At 40.1% G+C, this 21,775-nt stretch overlaps 1 protein-coding gene across 1 annotated transcript in view; it reads left to right on the top strand.

Annotated features, from left to right (window-relative positions):
- Window positions 1-434: 434 nt before the first annotated feature.
- The window catches only part of ptprn2 (protein tyrosine phosphatase receptor type N2), a 122,870-nt gene continuing 101,529 nt past the window's right edge, over window positions 435-21,775 (top strand). The window contains exons 1-2 of the mRNA XM_085763731.1: window positions 435-950; window positions 14,676-14,726. Of these exons, the coding sequence (XP_085619857.1) occupies window positions 866-950; window positions 14,676-14,726 (136 nt within the window). The 5' untranslated portion in view covers window positions 435-865. The remainder of the gene's footprint in view (window positions 951-14,675; window positions 14,727-21,775) is intronic.

The following is a 21,775-nucleotide window of genomic DNA, read 5'->3' as shown; positions in this document are numbered from 1 at the left end:
TTTATCTGCCTTATATTCACAAACAATTTTCCTGTTCATTTCATGGCTTTATACCTTTACTACACTGAGCCAACTGGTTACATAACATGCAGCCCTTGGTTTTTGGCAGCTTTGTGTATGCTTGGTCATATACACTGAATTAAATGATATTAGGCTACATGTAATACAACATTACACTGTAAATCTGTGCTATACGTTTTACCCAATTGTGTAATATTAACAAAATAATAACATTTATTGGTATAGAAATCTATAAATAGCTTTTATATAGTTATGCTGTAGGTTTTCTATACAGCATTTTTGCGGTGATATTTTTACATGTTTTTTTTTTGTGTGTGTATGTTGTTGTTTTTTTACATGCATACATACAAATTTGGAACAGTGTATTTATTTTACAGGCAAGATGACTTGCTTTTATTTATTTGATTTAGATTTTGTTGCCGGCATGGCTTCCGGGCTGTTATCATTCAGTTCTCCTGTCTCTTGCCCCTCATCCATCCATCCATCCATCCATCCATCCATTCGTCGTCCAAGGGGCTGTTGCATGCTGCTCGCATCATCCCTCCTCACCATGTGTGTTTGACGTCAGAAACTTAGGAGGGGCTCCTCCGTGGAGCTGGTTGCTGTTTGTGGTGCTGAAACAACGCCTGCATTGTGTGTTTGCCGTTGTAGCTTAAAAAAATTGTTACCGCTGCGTTTCTCTTCGCTTTTCCTCCTCTTTCTCTTTTTTTTTGATCAACATGTCTCTTTAGTCCGAGCCTCGTGCGAGCAGGTCACACCTGAGCTGGCGACAAACATGCTTTTTTAGCGGAGGTGTGCGATGGATCAGTAGTAGGCTACACTGTGTGTATCCGGCAGGAGCGGTATGGATTCACCGTGGTGTCCCATCCTCTTCGCTGCATTGGCTCTCAGCCTCTGCTCCTCACCTGCCCTCGGTGAAAGGAAATTTGGTAAGCAACGATGCTCCACTTTTGTTTCATTATTATAATCCAGCAAACATCCGACGCTTTTCAAAGTGTTTGAGCCTTTTAGTGCGCGACCGACCGACCGTCCGGGCTGAATTCACCTGTCTCGGTTTGGCTTGGGTCGCTTATACAAAAACATTAAGCTCTTTGCCAAAGTTCATGAAATGTCCCTGTCCGGCGAGATCCTATAGAATCTGGAAGTGTTTTAACCTTAGTTTTGCAATAGCTAAAACTAATGTTTGTGCTTATGGATGTGCAGATTGGGTGAAATCTGATGATCCAAGAGGAAAAGTTACATAATGGATAATGGATAAACTGTTTACTGAGACTCATTAGATGCATCGTGACCAATGTTCTCTATCTTAATGACTAGGCTCATCAGAAAATACTTGAAACTGTAAAATACAATTGCTACCACGTTTTGCATCAGAGTTTTACATAGATTGACACACAAAACTATAAAAATGCACTAAATCTCATATGAGTTTAATGGTTTCCGTGCCCATAGAATTACTCAACACATACCCTTAAGGAGCATGCAATTTTAAACCCAGTTGAATATTTAATAAGATCTTATGCCTCCTCAGGAAAAGGGCATCTTTCATACAGCTCTGTTTCATTTCTAGACTTGGCTGGGTTGTATTTTCATTACCCTTGATTTGTTCTTCCAGACCCTGCCTCAGACACTACACTGTAATTTGGCCATGCTCCATACTTTTCTTTCCCCCCTTCAACCAACGACATATTAGAGAAGCCATTAAGATAATTGTGTCCTTCTGATAAGACAGATAAAGATTAAAGGGTCCGTTTTATTGCTTCAGTGGCGTGGTACTGTAGTTGTGAGAAGAATCTCTCAAGCTACCACCTCCAATTTACACGTCTGATCACACTCTGTGGTCCAGCATCAGCAGTCAAAACACATGACTGTATCAACTTTATAATGAGCAACAGGCAAATATAGGTCTCAGGCTGGCACTGGAGCTCTGCGATGATTCATACAGGAACCATATTCTTTATATTTAGCACAAGCAGGTGTCCGTCCTTTTTTTCGTCACACATAATACGTAATCTATCATACACACACACCATCCAGCATACAGTTGGCCATATTTATTTTACAATAGAAATGCATATAATCTCTGCTGTTGCTAGTTTGCAAGTGTGTAATAATAAACTCAGAACTGGGGGTTTTCTGGCAGCGTGTTGGCTAATTTATGGTTTGAATACTTGTGAATGAGGCTGTGCTTATTCCCCAAGTGCGCTTCTCATTGAATTCTCAGTGTGTTTTTCTCTGTATGTGGAAGAGGCCTCCATTGTCAGAGTGTGGCTGGGAGCTAGAGATGATTATTGTTTTTAATGAGTCCCACTGTGGATTACGCTGTGTCACTGGATAGCTGTGGATCAAGGTGTGCTGGAGTGATTCAGTTGCCTATATATAGATATGCATAATAACATAGTGCCTATAAACTATGTATGGATAGGGGGGTGGGTGGGTTTGTTAGCGTGGGAGAGACAGAGGTATCCTGGCGTGCGTGGGTGTGATCTTTCTGTGTCTGGGAGCACATGAAAGCCAGACAGAGAAAAATAGGTCTGCAGCTGCATCCTTTAATTATGAAATTAGGAGCTGTAAAATTTGAGCAGCAGAGTGAATATGGCCTTATGCACAAGACTGAGAACATCTGAACTTTTCAAACGCACAGTGTCTGAGAAAATAGCTGTCTCTTTGTGCACTTCAGCTATCACCCAAAGCTTTTAGGAGTTCACCGAGTTTGACTTTTTAATGCGTTGCCTCTTCAATAAGGAAAAAGCAGTGATAATATGCACACAGAGAGCCAATTAAAGATGATATTACAGTTATGAGAAATCCATGTATTAGTAGCAGTTCAACCTCTGGCAACCACTGTCCTGCAAAGCCAAAACACACTTCCAGTTTGACATTTTTGGTCAAAAAATAGCTAATAGCCTACCATGAATACTGTACCATCAAAACATGTTAGTTATATTATAATTTGTGTAAAAACAACATGTGCATGCAGCCATCACAGACCAGACAACCAGACACCCAATGCCAAAGCAGCATCAAGTTTTAAGATAGCAAGGAAGATAGCCATGGTTAGCTGCTGCAGCTAAAGATAAAATATTTCAAACTGACTTTTGTATAACAAAATTTGAAAAACCAACATCTTGGTACTTCAATTATCGTCAATTATTACACTAAATAAGACACATTGTAATGGAGGAAAAAATAAATTGGTGTGAACTGTGAATATAGGCTATTGATTAATAGTTAGGCAGGCAGACACACAAACAGATACCTTTAATCGCTATGAACTATGGAGCCAGAGAGCTCAGAGTTCAGATTAAGAAGATGCATTTCCCCTTTTGAGTATTAAAAAAAAAAAATCTGTGTGTGGTGCATTTTAGGTGTTTTGGGATTTATTTTTATTCTACTAAAACTTCACTTCGACTGCTTCTGTGCTTTCTACTTCTGTAGAGCATTATACTATAGTAGCCTATAGTGGTAGTATACCACGTCTGCCTTTGTTTAGGACATAAACAATAGTAAAATAGCAAAATGCTGTTTGGTCACATTGGGTCTACTATCACATCTTCAGTCCCTAGGCTTTCCCACTGAGGTGACTCACTAAACAGCCACGAGTGTAGTGCCTTCAATCATAGTTCAAAAGCATGCCAGAGAACTAGTCTACAAAACAATTTCACATTAATTATGTCATGAAGTGCACTGTGGAAAGCTGTTCAGGGTTTCCTGACACATAAATGATAAAAGAAATGTTAATTTAACTGGGAATTAGCGTCCTTTTCTCCTAATGAAATGCAGACAGCTAAGATAAACTTTATTTCTAAGAGTTCAGGAAGGTTAATGCCTTATTTACAATAGGATGGAAATGCTATAATTGGAGTGATGCATTTATTGACTACTGAAATGATAAACCAGTTGTAAATTGATTTTGTTGCGCATTAACACTCTGGCGCCTTGCAATCACTGTTGCTATCACACCTGTTAAAATTCACTTCTCCATTGTGTTTGCAGCAGTTTGGATGTGTCCTGAATCCCAATAACCGTCATTGAAAATCCCACAGTTTGCTAACCAGAGTGGCAGCCGTTCTCCCTCTGCAAGGTCATGTTTTGTTAGCAAGATAAATGTACTTTCAGCAAGTTTGTTGAACAGACGCATAATCAAAAGCAGAAATATTGATATAATAAAACAGCTCATGAATAGCTTTTGGGATTTAATAAAGGAAAAGATATCGTTCTAGCTCAAGGTGTTAGCACGAGCAAATATAGCAGGAACATGGTGATCAGTTAGCAGAGAGTTTAAGTGAGACTGCATGAAAATGAGAGGAAGGGGCAAAAAAAAAAAACAGGCATCACACAATGTTTATAATTTTGATCACTAAATCCTTTTGTCGTATTCTCAACCAGCTGTAAGGGATTCTGCCTCAGCTCCCCCAAACCCACTTTATAGAAACTATACTCTTTTATCCTCAAATTACTGAACGTTACAGTATGTATTAATGGATTGAGATATGTGACAGGGTCGCTTATCTCCAATACGTACATGTAGACATTGTCCTCCAAGGCTGTACTGCCGGGTCTCTTCATTATGGCTGGCTATCAGCAGCTATTGCCTAATATACCCAGACAAGTTAGATTTGATTCATAGGCTGCTGAGCTCTATCTATTTTGCCACAGGCCTCTGTCATACCATAGATATCAGGCCTGAGTGGTGCTATCAAATATCTCATAGTGCTTATAAATCATCTGACAGGATTGAAATGTGCGGCGACATGAGGATAGATATTTTACAGCACTGCACGTGGTGTAAATCCAGGTGAGAACAGACTGTAACACTGGAGGTGGTTTGTTTGCAACCTATATAGTGTGTGATGTGTGGTGTCTTATTATTTCCTGAGTTGCTAGGACACTCTGCTTCTCCCATGGGACCGGTTATTTCTATGTGGTTTATGCTGGGACCAAGCTTACTCTAGTAGTTCATAAAAAACAATGTTGCACAGAGAGTTAGGGAATAGAATAATGAATGTGAATGAAGGGAAAGTAAGCAATAATTTTGGATACAAGTTATATGAAGAAAGACAAAAAAGGACTTGCATGTCGTCTCCTGATTAATGCCATAATAACATCATAGTGAAGGGACATTACAGGCATCCTATAGCTGCCCTGCTAAATGCTAACATCATCATGATACAGCGATGCTTTCACTCCAGCCCACGTAACTTATTCATCATATAATACAGAGTGGCGACGTTTCTGAATAATGAAAACTTTCAAAAACGCCACCTGCATGCCCTCTGAAACCAAGCCATAATTTAAAGTAAAAACTGAGCCTCCTATAAAAACTAATAGGGCTGCCAAACCAATGTAATCCTGCTATGATGTCTCTCACAGTCTCAGTAAAGGTCGCAGTGCATTTTTCTTATCTCTGAATGTGTCTGAGTCATCTTGACGGAACTGGTAAAGGGTCAGTTTGAAGCATCTTGCCTCGGTTTTTTTAGTTCAGACCTAAATGACACTTAAGATACGAAACTTTTTTTGAACTCGCCGAAGGCTTTGATTCATCTTGTGAATGGAAAGTATGCAGAGAAAGTATTTATTGGATGACCTTTTCTTGTTCAATGCTTACCTGTGCATCCCGTCTCTGTGCAGATGGATGTTTAAATGAACATTTGGCGTGTTATTTGCAAAGGCTGCTTTCCCAAATTAATAATCTCAACAGCTGCACCATTCAGCACGAGTGTAATTGATCTAACATTGAGATTTTCTGCTGTGGTCTGTCGTTGAATGTAATGTGTGTCTTTTGAATCTAACTAATAAATAGCACACAGCCTCCTCTCAGCTGCTGAACAGTTACAGCTGCTACAGCCTCATTTTTGGGGGTTCAGTTTCCTGTGAATCATAGACCGATACGCTAATAAAGTGTTGCTGTGTGGTAAGGACTGCTTGGGAAAATTGGATTTTTGAGTCTGTAGGTTATTTTTTTGAGTTTTAGCCTGAAGATTTTCAGCAAAAATACCTTAAAGTAGTGTATGTATATATATATATATGGAAATATATAATATATATTCTGGGCTTGGTACGCTGTCACGCCTTGGTATGATAACAGACAGCGTGCAATGTTTCTTTGTGACTCAACAGATGCTCGGAGGAGTGTGTTGGCTTTGAGTGGTTATTGAGACGAGGGAGTGGGAGCAAAGTGACTGCCTGCGCTTCTGCGTCTTTTCCCTGACAAATATCGGCAGCTCTTGAGAGAGAGGAAGTCAGAATTGTGTCAAACAGACACGTTGAGGCAATCCATCTCGTTAGCTTCCCGTCCCGCTTCGGTTCAAGGTGCCTGGAAGATATTCTGGGTCAAGGAGGAAGAGTGCCACCAGAGAGGCAAGGAAGGTTGTGTTACAGTTTTCTGGGGACAACTGCTCTTCTTCTGCACTCAGATGTAGAATTTAATTACAATTCAAGAGGCTTTCTTAAACTCCTCAAAGACTCATCAGGTGTAAGAATGTGATGCATTTACTCTGCAATGTTGGCAAAACAGTTTTCTCACTTGCACATCTTGCACGTAGCAGCGACTGCTCCCTGGATTTTCTCACCTCGCCATATACCTAAACCTCACACCCTCGTGACACAGGGTGTGAAAACATCCTGGGGTATTAAAAGAGGGATTTAACAGCTCCGTTATGCCTTTTTCACAACTGTTTCGGTCAGTTCAAATTAAACGGTGTTAGTAAAGGGATCAGTCTGAAGGTCACCCCTGTGTTGTAGAGCTGAGATTTATAATGAGGACAATAACAGCGTAATGAGGATTCTGAAGGCTGCAAGTTCAGCACAAGAATTAATCTATACCATCTCTGCTGTGATTAAAGCAGTGATGCGTCTGCTTCGTCTTAGTGTGATGCTGATTAATACTCAGGACCATTTCTCAGTGCAGTAAGGAAACACAAAGACTGCTGGGGAGGGGGGCGCGAGGCACGGCAAAGAAGATCAGCTGAAATGTAACGGGGGAGGTGTTTTCCTGTTTTTGTGACTAATTGATATGACTGCTGTTGTCTTTGAAGTGCATTAGTGACACTTTTTTTTCCCACCAAATTTGGCTGAGAGACACTGAAATCTATTTGGTTCAAGGAACTCCTCCTCTAGCACCAATGAAACACAGTTTTTTTTTAGCATTATTCAAAATGTGTGTTTGTGATTGGCTGGAAATAATACTGCACCATGCTGCATCCCTTATATTGTTCTCCCTGTTGTAAATTTACTGTACTGGCTCAGTATTGGTTGGTGTAATAATAAAATCTCAAAGATTTGGATAACGTCCTTTTACTTCACTTGAAAATACGGTAGATTGCATTTTATTCGTCCAGGCTAAAGCTGCTAATCATTGTTGATAATCATGTGCATCTGATGAAGGCCAATCAATACATTGCCACATGAATGAAAGGTAGAAATGTGCAGGAATTGTGTAAGATTAAAATAGTGCCAGTTAGAAAAGACAAAACAGACAAGTTTCTTATTGAGAGATCTGTGGGTTCTCATTAAATTACATTTTTTTTGTTTCCCTTAATAATAAGAAATGGTCTGATTACGCAGAGTAGAAACATGAATGCAATTTCATGTAGTGGGTTACCCTTAATGACCTGCTGTCTGTTTACCTTAGCTGCTCATTCTGCAGGTGTTGCAGCTGGATAGTTTTGTTTTGGAGCTCAAGAATGACAACAAGAATGTTAGTTCACCTGTGTATGCAAGTCCATTTGGCCTTATATCTGCAGGACAGAAGAGCCCAAACACTGCAGTGTTGTGATGACCCGGGCTTTAAATGAGGTTCGTCTGGTGCTCATAAGAGTTACACCCTTTACTTCATGTGGAGGACCAGAGATTTCCCTCGGGGCCGGGCCGTGTTGGTTCACTTTGAGCTTCTTAACACGTGGGAAAGAGGACGCTTAGCTGCTTGACTTGCTCTGGTTCTGCACTCCAACACCCAATCACACCTCAGAAGAGGGGAGAAAATCAAATGTCTGAATCATTCAATGCAGGTCAGGGAAAAGGTCAAGCCAGCCTATTTCTGGGTCCTCCGTTGCCGCAGCGACTCTGCCATCTTTAATTCATAGCCGTTGTCTGGGCTGTCGCCTGGAGCTGGCAGCTGAGTGACTGAGAGTGACCCACCTGCCGAGGAATTCTGAGAGAAATTCTCTGGAAAGTCGGTGAGAAATGTGTTTGGTTACACTCCCGTGGATGTCAGGTGGTTTCACGTCAGGATCCCTCTTCAATCAAAGCGACCTCAGCGCCCCCTGACTCCCTGCTCCCAGCTCCTGCTAATTATTCATGTTGTTGAGTAACTTTTGATTTATTCTCTAGTGTGTTATTTTTTCTGAGTGGTACAGTATGAGAATTAAAATGATTTAATGATATTACTTTTAGAATGAATGAGGATATACTGTATGATATTTCCTTTTGTAATATAGATGCTCATAAAGCCAGTCTCCTCTAAATATATTATAACAGTGTCCTTTCCAGTTAAGATGTAAAGTGCGTGGGAAATGTATGAAAATGTTGAATATAATGACAAACTAAGCATAGCTGCTGACATGTGACGAGCAGCCTTTGACAAGAACAGACCTTTTGGAGCAGAGAAAAGCTCTGAGCCATTTTTAATTTTAGCAGGAGTGGGCCTTAATGACACAAGCTGTTTGAATCTGCGGACATGGTGTCAAGCTGATGCTAATTTGCTTGCAGGTGATGTTCTTCTCTGCTGTCCCTGCTCCAGCCACGCTCCCTTTTCATTTCACTTGCGCTTTTATTGCCGTTGTCACCTGCTGCACTGTTCCAAAATGGCTTTTTTGGCTGGCAATACAGGTGTGTGTGTATGTGTGGGGGTAAAAATGAATCAGGTGTCCTTGGTCGCAGCTTATAATTAAAATAAAAGATACGTCGTAGGCCCCAGAGAGTGAATGAAATATGTCCTAAACTGCGGCAGGCTCTGGGAGTGGCTGTCCTCGCTGCCAGACTACCAGCATCCTCCTTGGCCCCTCGGACATCACAGATGGTATCCTGGCACCGGCCAACCACCTGTGAGGGAAAAGCGAACCATCAAGTCCTTGACTTCTCGTTCAGCCTTGGGTTTCAGCCTCATCAGGACATATTTAATGTTCCAGGCAAGGTCGGCCAATCAGGGCCAAACGCTTGAGACCATACCAAGCAGTTCCTCCAGACCTCAATCTGCTACGAGATGCATAATGGATGGCTTGATAATGTTCAGGTGGAGATTATCCGAGAGATTTATATGCTTACATTATTTTCTAATGAGAAACTCTCTGTCATTCTTATGTAATTGCTTTTCCTTAAATGACCTTAATTGAGCATTTCTCTTTAAAAACGCTCCTCTTTGATTTCACGCCCCTGAGGGGAGACACCCATGCTGTTATGTCCCTGAAACACTGTGTAGTTGAGATTTTAGCTGAAGGTGAATTGTGTGTGTGTGTGTGTGTGTGTGTGTGTGTGCTGCTTACTTGTGCTCCTGCTGCCCTCAAAGGCAGTCAGTTGTAATAAGCCATGAGTGGGGCATCATGGGGAAATCTTTCTCTCCTGTGGAGCTGTGGATTGAGGCTTTGAAGAGGTTTAGGCCACAGGTAATTGTAACTATTTTCTTTGCAAGCTATAACATCAGCCTCTGGAAAAGGCTTTTATGCAAACCCTGCAGAGCGCACTGCATGTAATTAGCAAAGACTGACTGATAAGAATAAATTCTCTACAGTCTGTGGGACAATATTTCCAAACAATCCCTGAGAGTGTTATTATTACTATTCCACAGTCTCATGGGAACACAGGCCACTCACTACAACTACATCATGTTAAAGACTCAAGTGGCTTAGTGCATTCAATGACCTTCTGGATTCTCCCTGCATACTGTATTTGTGAATTAGGTCACACGGTGCCTATTTTTGGAGGGAAAGCTACTGCATATTCGGAGCACCTGTAGTTAGCTCACACCTAGTGCTGCTGCTAATGATTATTACGTACACTAGGCAGGTTCTGTTTTTACCTGTGTTTGTTCATACCAAACTGGGTGGAAGGAACAAGCCAGACATTTCTTGTTGAGATCTGTGACCTTGTACAGTTTGTTCCAGATACAGATAATCATCTGGGTTTAACAGGCGTGTTGGATTGTTTGGCCTTGGTGGAGGTATCCACTCTTTTATAGTGTGTTTTAATCATCGCCTGTGACATTGATTTTTGTGACGATCATCCAGAGCCCAATGTGAGGTCTGAAAGTGCTTGTTTTGCCTGGCCAGTGGTCAAATAGACAAAAATATTCTATATCTTTTTTTTTGATGATGATGTTGACATCTGATTACCATGAACAAGGGTATTTGGGGCATTTTGACTTAATAAACAATCAACAAACAATCAGTAACTTATTAAGAGCTGCAACAATTTGTCAATTAATTAATTTATTGATTGACAGAATATTTTTTAACAACAGTCCTGACAAGAGTGTGATATCTGAATATGCTTCTGGTTTTGTGTTTTGGTTAGACATAACACTTTTAAAAGGTATTTTTTAAAGTATTTACAGACATTTTATTACAGAATGTCAGTAATCAGTTAATAAATGGTAAGTTAATCAGTAATGAAAGTAATTGTTAGTTACAGCTCTACAATTGTCAGATGAATTAAGAATAAAATAAGTAAATCTTCTCTTATTCTGTTTGGTTGTTCTCTCTAAATGCTCTAGTACATCCCACTGAGACAGTCACTTTCTTATTGATGAGCTACTATGATTGATCTGTGGTGGCGTTGACATGACAACAGAGCATCATCATCACATAGTGTGTGTTGCCCTTTTTTTGAAAGGTCATTTCGGTCTAAATTATTCTTGATGAGAATTACTACAGATATTATACAGTAAGAACTTTACAAGTAGCACTCTTCCTTTTCAGGCTACTTTATTGAGATATAGCCTGAATACTTTTCTTTTCAGCAGCTTTCTTCCTCTGCAACAATGAGTGACTTGCATCCTTTTTTCCGCCTGAGGTAATCAGCAGCATCCACTGTGATTGCATTTTAATTAAAAGGCGCCATTTTAATCATCTCTGGCGTGATGTCGGAGAAAGGGGATGTGGCATTATCAATCCTATGTTGCTGTCTATCACACAAATGCACGTGTGCGCGCACACACACACACATACACACACACACATGCAATGTCTGACTAACTATGCTTGGCTGGATGCTTCATTAAATGGAAGGTCGTAATTAATATTGAGAGCTGACAAGGCCTCCCAGAGAACTCAATGAATTAAGCAGGGAAGTGATGAAGAGAAAAGTTGACTGGACTGACAGTAATTGCAGAGCGATGAGATGCATGGTCAAGAGGGACTGTGTGTGCTTGCAACTTTAAGTGACTATACTCTCTGTATAAGTTTTAAACTGAACAGGTTTACAAAAGCTAGGACCAGATACGTGGAAAATTAGAGCTGCAATCAGGTCTAATTTTCCGAAATCCAAATATATTCCATTTACTTTCACACATGAAAAGCCAAGTCAAAGCTTTTCTCTAATGTGTTTGACTTTAATTAATCGGCAGTCAAAACAGTTGCACAATTATTGCACTAATGACTAATTAATTAATAGTCACCATTTTTTCCACTCTAATCAACAATGAATTCCTCATTGGAAAGACAAAAGGGTGAGTCACAATATGGGAGAACCCTGTCATGTTTTATTCTTCTGGTATCATTAAGGTAGGTCATTCTGCAAATCTGCCAATAATAAGTCACCTTTTTCCCTGTCTTTTTCCCCTTTTCCCTTTTTTTTTGCCCTGTAACACAGATGGATACTGCCCATGCTTAGACAGCAATCCCTCATCAGACCTCTATTAGTTTTTCTCTGGCCACTAGGGGGCAGTGCTAAAATTCAACAACAAAACTGACAATATCATCACCAGTTGATATGGCAAATGCTTGAGCAAACTTTTACCTTTATACACATTTTAGAATATATGAATTAGCATTAATTTGAAGAGCTGATAAATATAGGCCCAATATTCATTCGTATCTCTGTTTTGAGGGAAATATCTGGCCTGTTATCTGCTAATGCTAAAGCTGGTCCTCTATGTTCACCAGCTCTTTTTGGTACTAAACAGTGAGAGAGATATGTTATAAAACCAAAACAATGAGCTAAAAGATGCTAAACTCTCTGTAGATCTGAGGGGAGCTGTGGAATCAAGTGATAATCCTGTATGAATTTGTAACTGTGAGTAAGCCCTGGTTACTAAACAGAGAAAAACTTAGAGTTAGAGTTTAAGTTCATAAAATGTAATCAGTTTGAATGTATACTTTAAGTGTTGAAGGCTTCCTGCACTGTTTTTGACATCTGTACAGAGGAGTGTTAATGTGGATCTATTGTTAAGCCCAAGAAAAGATTTAGACAGCAATTTTCAACCAGCATAAGTATTTTAGAGTTGTAGTGGTTCAGTGGTTGTGGTTACTTGCAAGAAAAAGACAAAAATGTAATATGGTGGGTAAGTTGGGGGTCCTTTAGCCCATAATCTGTCCATTAAAATGATGGAGTATCCAATGAGGTGCAATAAAAGCCATTTGTGGCCTTGGTTTTTGAGCAGTAAGTCGTTTCGCTTCAGTTCAGGACATTCTGTTCTGCTTAGCTTTGTTGTGCAGAGTTGAGCGACCTTCATTAGATGGCAATTCTGCTGCCATATTGAGGTCATTAACTGCAAAAGGTGTCATTTCTTCAAACCCACTCCTAAACAAATGGCATCGTATTGTGGCTATATAATGACAAAGCACAATAGCCATTAGTAATTGCAACAGGGTAATGATGCAAAGGTTGTAGGCTACTTGAAAAGAAGAAAGTTGATACCTGAAAAGTCCCGTCACATACACACTTCACCTGACTATCTGTCCTTTATGTTTGAATTGATTAACAGACTTCCCGTACCTATCTCTTCTCATTATTAAAGACGTCTGACAGAAGCGTCTCCTCCTCCTCAGCCTGTTCTTTGTTCACGGTCACAAGCTGCTCATTTCTGTCCATCGAGGCCACCGGGCCAAGAGGGTGCATCCAATTCCTTCTGCTGAGCAGAGGGAGGGAAATAAAGATAAGATCTTCAGCTTAGTATTCTACAGATTGTCTCATATTCAAGAGATGCAAATGCTATGTTCTTGGTAGTTTATTTCTTGGCTGAAGAGCTATATTATTGCGTGGGTTTGTTTTGACCCTGAATATGTCATCAGATACAAGACGAAAGACGTTTTCAAACAGCAGACCATTTTTTTCCTCAGCTCTCATCTTTTCCTGGAAATGTGTAAATGGTGGCGGATCACCTGCACAGATCGACGAGCAGAACAATCGGTCCTCTGCTCATTGTAACTCCCACGTGTGAAATATGAACACAGGGAACAGCTACCCATAATGCTCCTGCCATCTGTTCATTTATTAGTCTGGAACACCCAGCCGTAGTCCAAGCGTTAAAGTTCATTAATATTCATACAACATTCATTTATGGAAACGTTACCCATGGAGTTGGGCTATTAGTGTCAGAGACAGGATAGGAGAAGTCACACTAATTGATGATTGATGGCTCTGCCATTAGCAGCAACACTCACAGCCAGACTTGATGCAGTACTAAACTGTACTTTTTTAGGTGACATTAAGAAATTGCGACGTTGGCCTAATTCTGTACTGTGCTTTAGTACATTTCTGTACATTCAGTTGTGTATTTTTATGGTCTCCATATCCAGTAATGACATTTGTTTTGCTTTCATTACTTTCTTTGGATCCTGTATAAGAGTAAGTTTTGAACAGTTCTTCTGCCATCTTAACTTGATTCATATGATCCATTTAAGCTGCACTGCAGCTCAATTTAATATCGATTGAAAAAATAGATTAATATTTTTGAGAAATACCCCATTTGTTTTTTTGCTGAGAGGTAGATAAGACAATCAATCCTACTCTCATATTGTCTGTTAACACCAGTGGCTAGTTGTCTTTATTTAGTGCAAAGATGGGCAATGAGAGAGCCTGGCCTTGGCAGGTAACAAAAACACATATTATCAATTTTACACTAAAGCTTTGGTATGGATAGAACAAAGTCATTATGATGGTTTAATAAGTGCACTTTAAAGGTGGAACAGTCTGTTGTTGCCTTCAGACAGAGCTAGGCTAACTAGCAGCAGCTAGCTGCTTACAGAGTGTATCAATCATCTTACTTCACTGCTGGCAAGAAAGCAGCATTTTTCTCCAAATGTCAGACTGTTTCTTTAATCTGTCATTTAGTTATTTGATCAATGTCTTGTTTAGACCTTGTAATGTCCATAAATGGTGAAAAATGCCCATGCCCCATAACCCAAGGTGACATATTCAGAATGCTTTGTTTTTCACAACCAACAGAAAACCCAAAGGTATTCAATGATGTAAAGCCAAGGAAAGTAGCAAATTTCCACATGTGGGAACCAGGACAAGAAACGTTCTGTCATCCTTGCTTGATAGATGACTTGTGGTTGATTAATTTTGGTTTCAGCACTGGATCAAACAATCAAAACTGACTGATCAGCAGGACAGTCAGGGTAGCCTACTGAAGTTTTCAAGTGTTACATTTCATTTATTTAGGAAAGTTGTTTTGTGTGAGTAGCTGTTGGTAATTTTTTCCTTTCTTTTTATAGGTTGTCTGTTTGAGGACGAGCTCTGTACACCATATGAGTTCTGCGTCAATGGTAAGTCAGTCTCACAGGGTCATGAACGCCCACCACACCTCATTATATTTTACACCAGCTCTGTGGTATCAACCATCATCGACCCAGTGCAGCTCTAAAGCTGCCGTGGCTATTTTTAATGATTCAGGGATTTATAGATAGACACACGGCATCTTGAGAGCTTCTTGTTTTAGCTCAGTTTAGACACACGAGTCAGATTTAAACAAAGCATTAAAACATCGGCAGCAGTGAAACACAGCTTGGTACATATATGCGATAACTGTCTCATTTTATTCATCCAACAAACTACGAGGCTTTTGATCAATACCAAGAGGATGTTTTTCCTTTTTTATGCCGAGGTTTCCCCGAACCGCAAATGGTCACAACCTAATCTAAAAACCCATCTTGTCAAAGAGGATGGATGTGTCTGTGTCCGTGGTTGCCTTGGCAACCCGTCACCTGATGAATGGAGGGGAAATGTCGGGGCTGTTCACTGTGTGGCATTCAACCGAATCACACGGCGGGCTTTAATTTTGAAGAGGGCTGATAGCATGTCGATATTGAGGATCATTTTCACGACAGAGCCGTAGTGAAAGGTTAATGTATTCTCCCGTAGTGGAAGGCTTTGACACACAAGAGCAATGACCCAGGATACAGTATTGTCCTTACATGTGTACATGGGGATCTACATCCATCCCGGTGCATGTTTGTCTCTTTCTCCTCGTGGGGATAATGATTAAATGTACAGGCTTTGGGGTTATTTGCTTTGTTTCACTGAGTTTTGCTCTCTTCATTTACTTTGTGCAATTCCATAAACAAGATGAAGCCCACAAAGGGAAGACTTCTCACTCGTGGCTGACAATACAATCACATGCAAAACATGATGTGACCTATAGGAGACAGCACAGACTAACACACAGGACAAGCACTGAGAAAAAACACAAGGCAGGCACTGCTTTGAATATTAATATGTTAATAAGAGGAGGAGAATGACCTGAGGTATCACCAGCTTTTGTGTCTTTGTTGTCTAGACCCTTGTTGTGAGGATAAAGTAGGTTCCACACATTTGTTCTTATATTAACTTGTTTATTACTATGATTTTCATCCCAGTAAAGATGAAGACCAGTTGGTCTGTAGAGCATTATCTTGATGCGTGGGTGGGAGACGTTGGAGTATATTGAACATTGACAGTTTCAGGTTTACTGAGTTTTAAGGTTATGTCTGCATATTGATTTTTCTAACCAATAGTCAAACCTTGAACATAGCCTATGATGACTGACAAATGAATCAGTTAATGAACAAACCCTACAGTTTATTTGTAGAGATTATGATGAGTGTTTTACATACAATTCAAAATTTAAAAATGACAAAATGAAGCACATTGAAAAATCAGTGACAAGGCACATAAATGGTTTGACATTTAGGGGAATTATGCTTTTTTCACTTTCTTGCTGAGACTTAGATGAGAAACTTGACAGCATTGTCTTATCTGGATGGATGCCAGTAGTCGTTTAGCTTGGCCTAAATTTAAAGCCTAGAAACAAGAGGGAAACAGCCTGGCTCTGTCCAAAGGTAACAAAATACACCTACTGCACGAGCCTATAACTCCCTGGAAAAACCACATCTTGTTACTTTGTATAGATTAAACGAATGCGATGTTCTGTGATAATTAATGGGCTTTAAAGGTGCCATTAGGCAGATTTTATTACCCTTGGACAGAGCCAGACCAGCAGTTTCCCCTTAAAAAGCTGTAGCTTTATATTTTATGAACACAGAGGAGTCGGATCAGTGTTCTCATCTAAGTGGTTGCAAGAAAGCAAATAAAAAGCGTTTCCAAAATGTCAAGCGATTACTTTTAGATGGGTTTTTATGATGTGGAATATCCAACAGTGAGGGGGAGTCAGTAATGTTTGGATTTGCATGTTAGAGAAGCAGTTTTGGAGATCTCCACTCTTATTTCAACATTAACCTAGTTTGGGAGAAAACAAGGAAAGAGAAGGCAGCAGAGAAGACAAATATAAAAAAACTGACTTTAATTACACAGACTGCACTGGTACAGAGGGGAGTCGTGTGTAGCCTAATAGAAAGAAACTGCTGACACCTCGACAGGAAAAATACCCAGAGGGAGAAAAGAGGGTTGTGTTGGAGGGTTTATATTATGTTACATTAGACTATTGTGCAAAGATGTGACGTGTATGGTCACTTCTTATGAGATTTAATGTGTCTCTTCTTCCATATCTTTTCATTATCACTTTTATTTTGTCCCATTCTTTTGCCCAAGGAACAGCACTCATATTATCTCCCTTAAAATGAAATGTAATTACAGGCGCTGTGCTCACTAAAGGCAAACAGATACAGGGGAAAAAGACTAATGTTGCACCTAATATGCAAGTAATGGGACATTATTTAGTTGCTTCATAACCCTCTACGCGCACTCGGTACCCTCTCTGTCACTCTCCATCGGACTCCTGATGAGCAGCAGCCACCACACAGGCCGGGGATGAGTGAAGTAACTAGGTCTGCCACTTCAACTCCTTCCATGGTCCCTGAAGGTGTAACCTGGTTTATTCTGGGCCGGGCCAACTGTGCTCCTCTTCACCCGTGCTGTTGCCATGCAAAACGGCCGAGGGGAGGGAAGGGTTGTGAGGGGGAGATGCTCTCTGTGTGGTGTCAATCAACACCATTTTATATAAGGTTACAGTGGATATAAGATGTAGTAGCCTCTCTTGGCTTTTTGACCCTTATCAACAAGAAAGATCCTTTAATACTGAAGTGAAACAGATCTCTACAAAGTGATCGAAATTAATTACAATTATACAACAGTTAGTTCCGACCGGTCCCAACCGAGCAATTTGATTGGACAAGAGACGTTCCATGAGTGCTGATATACACTGTGCCTACGACCGAATCACACCCGTGCTGATATACAGTACAACAGCACTCCCTCTCGTGTGATATTGCTTAAATATAAAGTGCAAAATATATGTTTGGATAAGACCTCACCCCCTAATAGGACAATTCTTAATTTACAGTGCTGTGAAAAATGATTTGCCCCCTTCCTGATTTATTACTTTTTTGCATATATTTGTCCCACTTAAATGTTTAAGATCACCAAACAAATTTTAACTTGAAGATAACCTAAGTAAATATATAAAATGCATCAGCCTACTTTACTTTGTCAGACAGGTTCTATTGAAGTGATTTCTTGATTCATAGTTGGTTTGGACAGTTTTTATTCCCTTAATGAATGGAATCATTATTTTAAAACTGCATTTTATATTTAATTGGGTTATCTTTGTCTAATATTTAAATTTGTTTGATGATCTTAAACATTTAAGTGTGATAAATATGCAAAAAAGTATCAACTCAAGACGGGGGCAAATACTTTTTCACAGCACTGTAAACGATGCTATAGCCAATGGGCCATTCATTTAACCTGTAGCTACTGCTTCTTCACCTGTCGAACTTTAGTGTAGCGCATACAGATATAATGTTAGTGGGTTTTCCATTTCAGACAGAAGTAAACACACAGACAGAAGTAAACACAGTCAGGGTCTCATTTGATGGTGACTGCTGAAATGGATGCTGCCAAAAGGTTTTTACCAGCTGTAGTACAGTTAGTAGATGCAACCATGAGTTGGTTTAAACTGTTGTCTCTAAATGAACTCTTGATGCTTTGATTTATTTAAAACGAGAATCCACAAATTGTAAAAGGTACAAAAGATGGAGTCCAGAAAGCATGAGAAAAGGCAATCCACAAGAGCTAATGACCCAGCTAACACACAGAAATAAAGTAATATTGTTAGTGTACAGCAGGGAACATAATGCTTGGATAAACACATGCTTGGACAAACAACACCCTTTTTTATTTATTTATATGCTCCAGTGTTTGTATTTCAGAGAGGATGCCTCACAAGAGAAAGGATTTGAGGATGAGACCTGGTTAACATTGTAGGCTGTAAGCTAGTTAACAGGAAATGGCAATGGTTGCAGCTTATGCTAGAACAAAATAAAGACACTACTCTCTAAACTCGTTAAACACAGAGTATTGTGAACTACAGTTCCATGCAAATCATTTTGGCATGTGCAGAAAAGCAAAGCTTTGACAGGCTCGCTTTGAAGCTATGATTCGGTAATCGCTTTTTCAGGCTACGGGTTTAGCCGAACAGTCAGCAGATTTTTGTGTCAAAATTTTGGTGAGTCAGTATCGTGGAAATAAAATAGATGATGAAAACAAAACAAACAAATACATCATCCCTTCATGTGCAATTAAATCAATCATTAAGAAATGAGTCCACCTAAAGACAGTCTTCACAGGGTATGAAGGAGTTCTACCAAGAGACTAATGACGACTATAAAAGAGTTACAAGCTTCAGAGGCTGAGTATTGTGTGAATACAATATCAATCGCTTGGTTGAAATCTACTCAGACTCAATGTTGTAAGATAGATATGAAAACTTCCAAGGGGTGGAAGTCTCTCGTAGGGTAAAAGAAGCAGCAGATTAGAGGCTATTTTGACCTTCAGTATGATGCACTTCTACTCTAGATTTCATTGTGTCATTGATTAAGTAGGCCAACTACTATCCTCCATGTATCATCTGATCGAATGCTGCCATGCCTCATTTTGGAACCACCTTCTTCAGATCTTTACTTCCAACCTTAGGGAAATACTTTCCCAGAGGTTAAGTTTGATTTGATTTATTGTCACAAACAAAATGTATCCCCATATAACACATATCCTCTGGAAGGATATGTGATTAACCTGAACTTGAAATGCAACTAATTTGATGCAACTCTCTGGAGTCTGTGGCTTACTATGATAAGCTAAGCTAAAGTACAGTGGATAAGTGCTACGCGCCTCCCAGAGGGCACCGGTTGGCTCCTATTAAACACTTAACCAGTGGTGTTTTATTGATTGGCGGTTATCTTGCCTCCACTTGGGCCAATATTGTCTGAAACATCTGCACTGTATTTTAGATTTAAACGATCTAGGTGATGCTGCTATTGATCGCAAGCTCGCAATGAGTGCAACTGCAGCATAAACACTCAAAGTGACCACCATAAAATCCATAACCCCAAACAATTACCACTGCTGTAGGTGCAAATCTAAGAATAATAAAACATGAAGTGCTCAGTTAAAAAACACAAGCTTTTTTTTGGGGGGGGGAGAAAGATGTGAAGATATAATGGAAGAAGTAAACATAAAAACGTAATAGAACTATTTACATTCTGCAGCCAGATCATTTTTTTTTTTAGTATATTTTTGGGCTTTCTGCCTTCAGTTGATAGAATATAGTCGAGAGAGACAGGAAATGGGGAGGCAGAGAGAGGGGGAACGTCATGCAGTAAAGGGTCGTCCGAGCCGGGACTCGACACAGGGCCGGCCGCAGCGAGGACCACAGCCTTCACCCACTGAGCTAAACGGCGCCCATGCAGCCAAATTCAACAGGCAGTGTGTTTGATGTAGTGCTGAGTCTGGTTTATCTTTATTAATTTCTGTATTTACATGTAGATTGCAGTGTGTGCATGAAGGTAATTATCATTTCAAAGCCACGATTGTCACATAAAATAGCCGTGAATAATCTGTAAACTCTTCATTAAGCGTATCCTGATCACTTTAGCTTTCGTTTGTGCGTGCTTCTTTATTAGTGGACTACATCTGGCCGGTCTCGGTGCATTGATTTGAGCCCATTCATTTTCATGAATTGAGTTGCGTGGCTCATACACCTGTTCCAATACATCTTAATTTGTCACCTGGGTCCGTCCTCCCCTCCTTTGGCTGTACCGTCGTCTTTTTTAGAAATGCTTTGTAAACTGTCAGCTTTAGTGTTTGCTGCTCTTATCCCAGAGCGTTAGCCTTCACAGTTTAAATAGCTTTAGCAACAGCCGGGTGTCACTCCATCTGTCACAGTTGGAAGAGAGAGACGGCGTCTGGGTTTAGATCTCTTTACCTTTTTTTTTTTTTTGCGGGGCTGCAAATCTTCCTCTTTATTTCTGTCAACATGCATCTTATCAGGGCGTAGCAGCTCTCTACTGATTTTGTGGGACTGCACACAGCACTGACTGATTGATTGATTCCGTGGCCTTCCTTTATACATTATGGATTAACATTGATCAAGGTTCATTTGCATTGCAGTTGCCTTTTGTTCGTCACAATGACAGCGCGACTGGTGTCATGTAAAGAGGCACAAATTGATCTATTGTCAGTTTAATATTTCCTCTCACCTGACAGATGATCACTAGGAAACCACTCCTGTGCTTGATAGACTTTGCCTCATTCCCAAATAGCCTTGGAAGTGTTCCACTGACATATTTTAAGAAATACTTTCAGATATTTGTCTGAAGAGAGGCCTCTCCTGTCCTACTACATGCTGTGCTCCTCCAAGCTTGAAATTAAACTATTGTTTTTAGCCATCACAGCAATAGAAGAAATACTGTTTCATGCAAACTGTCAACTACAATGAACCATTGTTCCTTGTTTTCATAATCTCAATTGTTAATACAAAGTATAAAGTGACAGAATATTGCTTTGTGATTCATCATGCATGTCGCTCTGAATGGCTCAGTATCACCTCGATAAATCTGTCGACTGTTTATATTCACCAAACAAGGATTTCTTTGTTGTAAAACACCCCTGACTTCTATTTTTAATGCACTAAACCCCCTGTGCGTGTGTGTGTGTGTGTCTGGTGGCTAGCGGGAATGTCCCTGACAACGGGGAAGGAAGTAACATGTTTAATAGTGGCAATTGCCATGGATACCATGAGGGATGCAGCACATCAAACATTTAACAGTTTCCCGCCACTGGTTATGTCAGCAGCCTCCCTTCATTTCTTACATAATACGTGATGGAAGGAGAATAAATGATACCAGAGCTCTGAGAAGCCTTTTTCAGTCATCAGGATGATTGTCGGCGGAAAGTAGCCAGACAATTGTTGTCCTGTGATTCAGTCAGACACATGCGTCTGTACGTGGGAAGTTTTCCTCTGCGCTGCTTAAGATCTCAAAATAACTGCGGAGTGTTTGCCTGTGTTGTCTATGCTAATTCACCGCCTCCCATGGGCTTTTTT

The sequence above is a fragment of the Trachurus japonicus genome, chromosome 20 (genome assembly GCF_045865225.1).
Source record: "Trachurus japonicus isolate A0001 chromosome 20, Traja_1.0".
In the NCBI taxonomy this organism is placed as follows: domain Eukaryota; kingdom Metazoa; phylum Chordata; class Actinopteri; order Carangiformes; family Carangidae; genus Trachurus; species Trachurus japonicus.
This window is presented reverse-complemented; position numbering and strand designations above follow the sequence as displayed.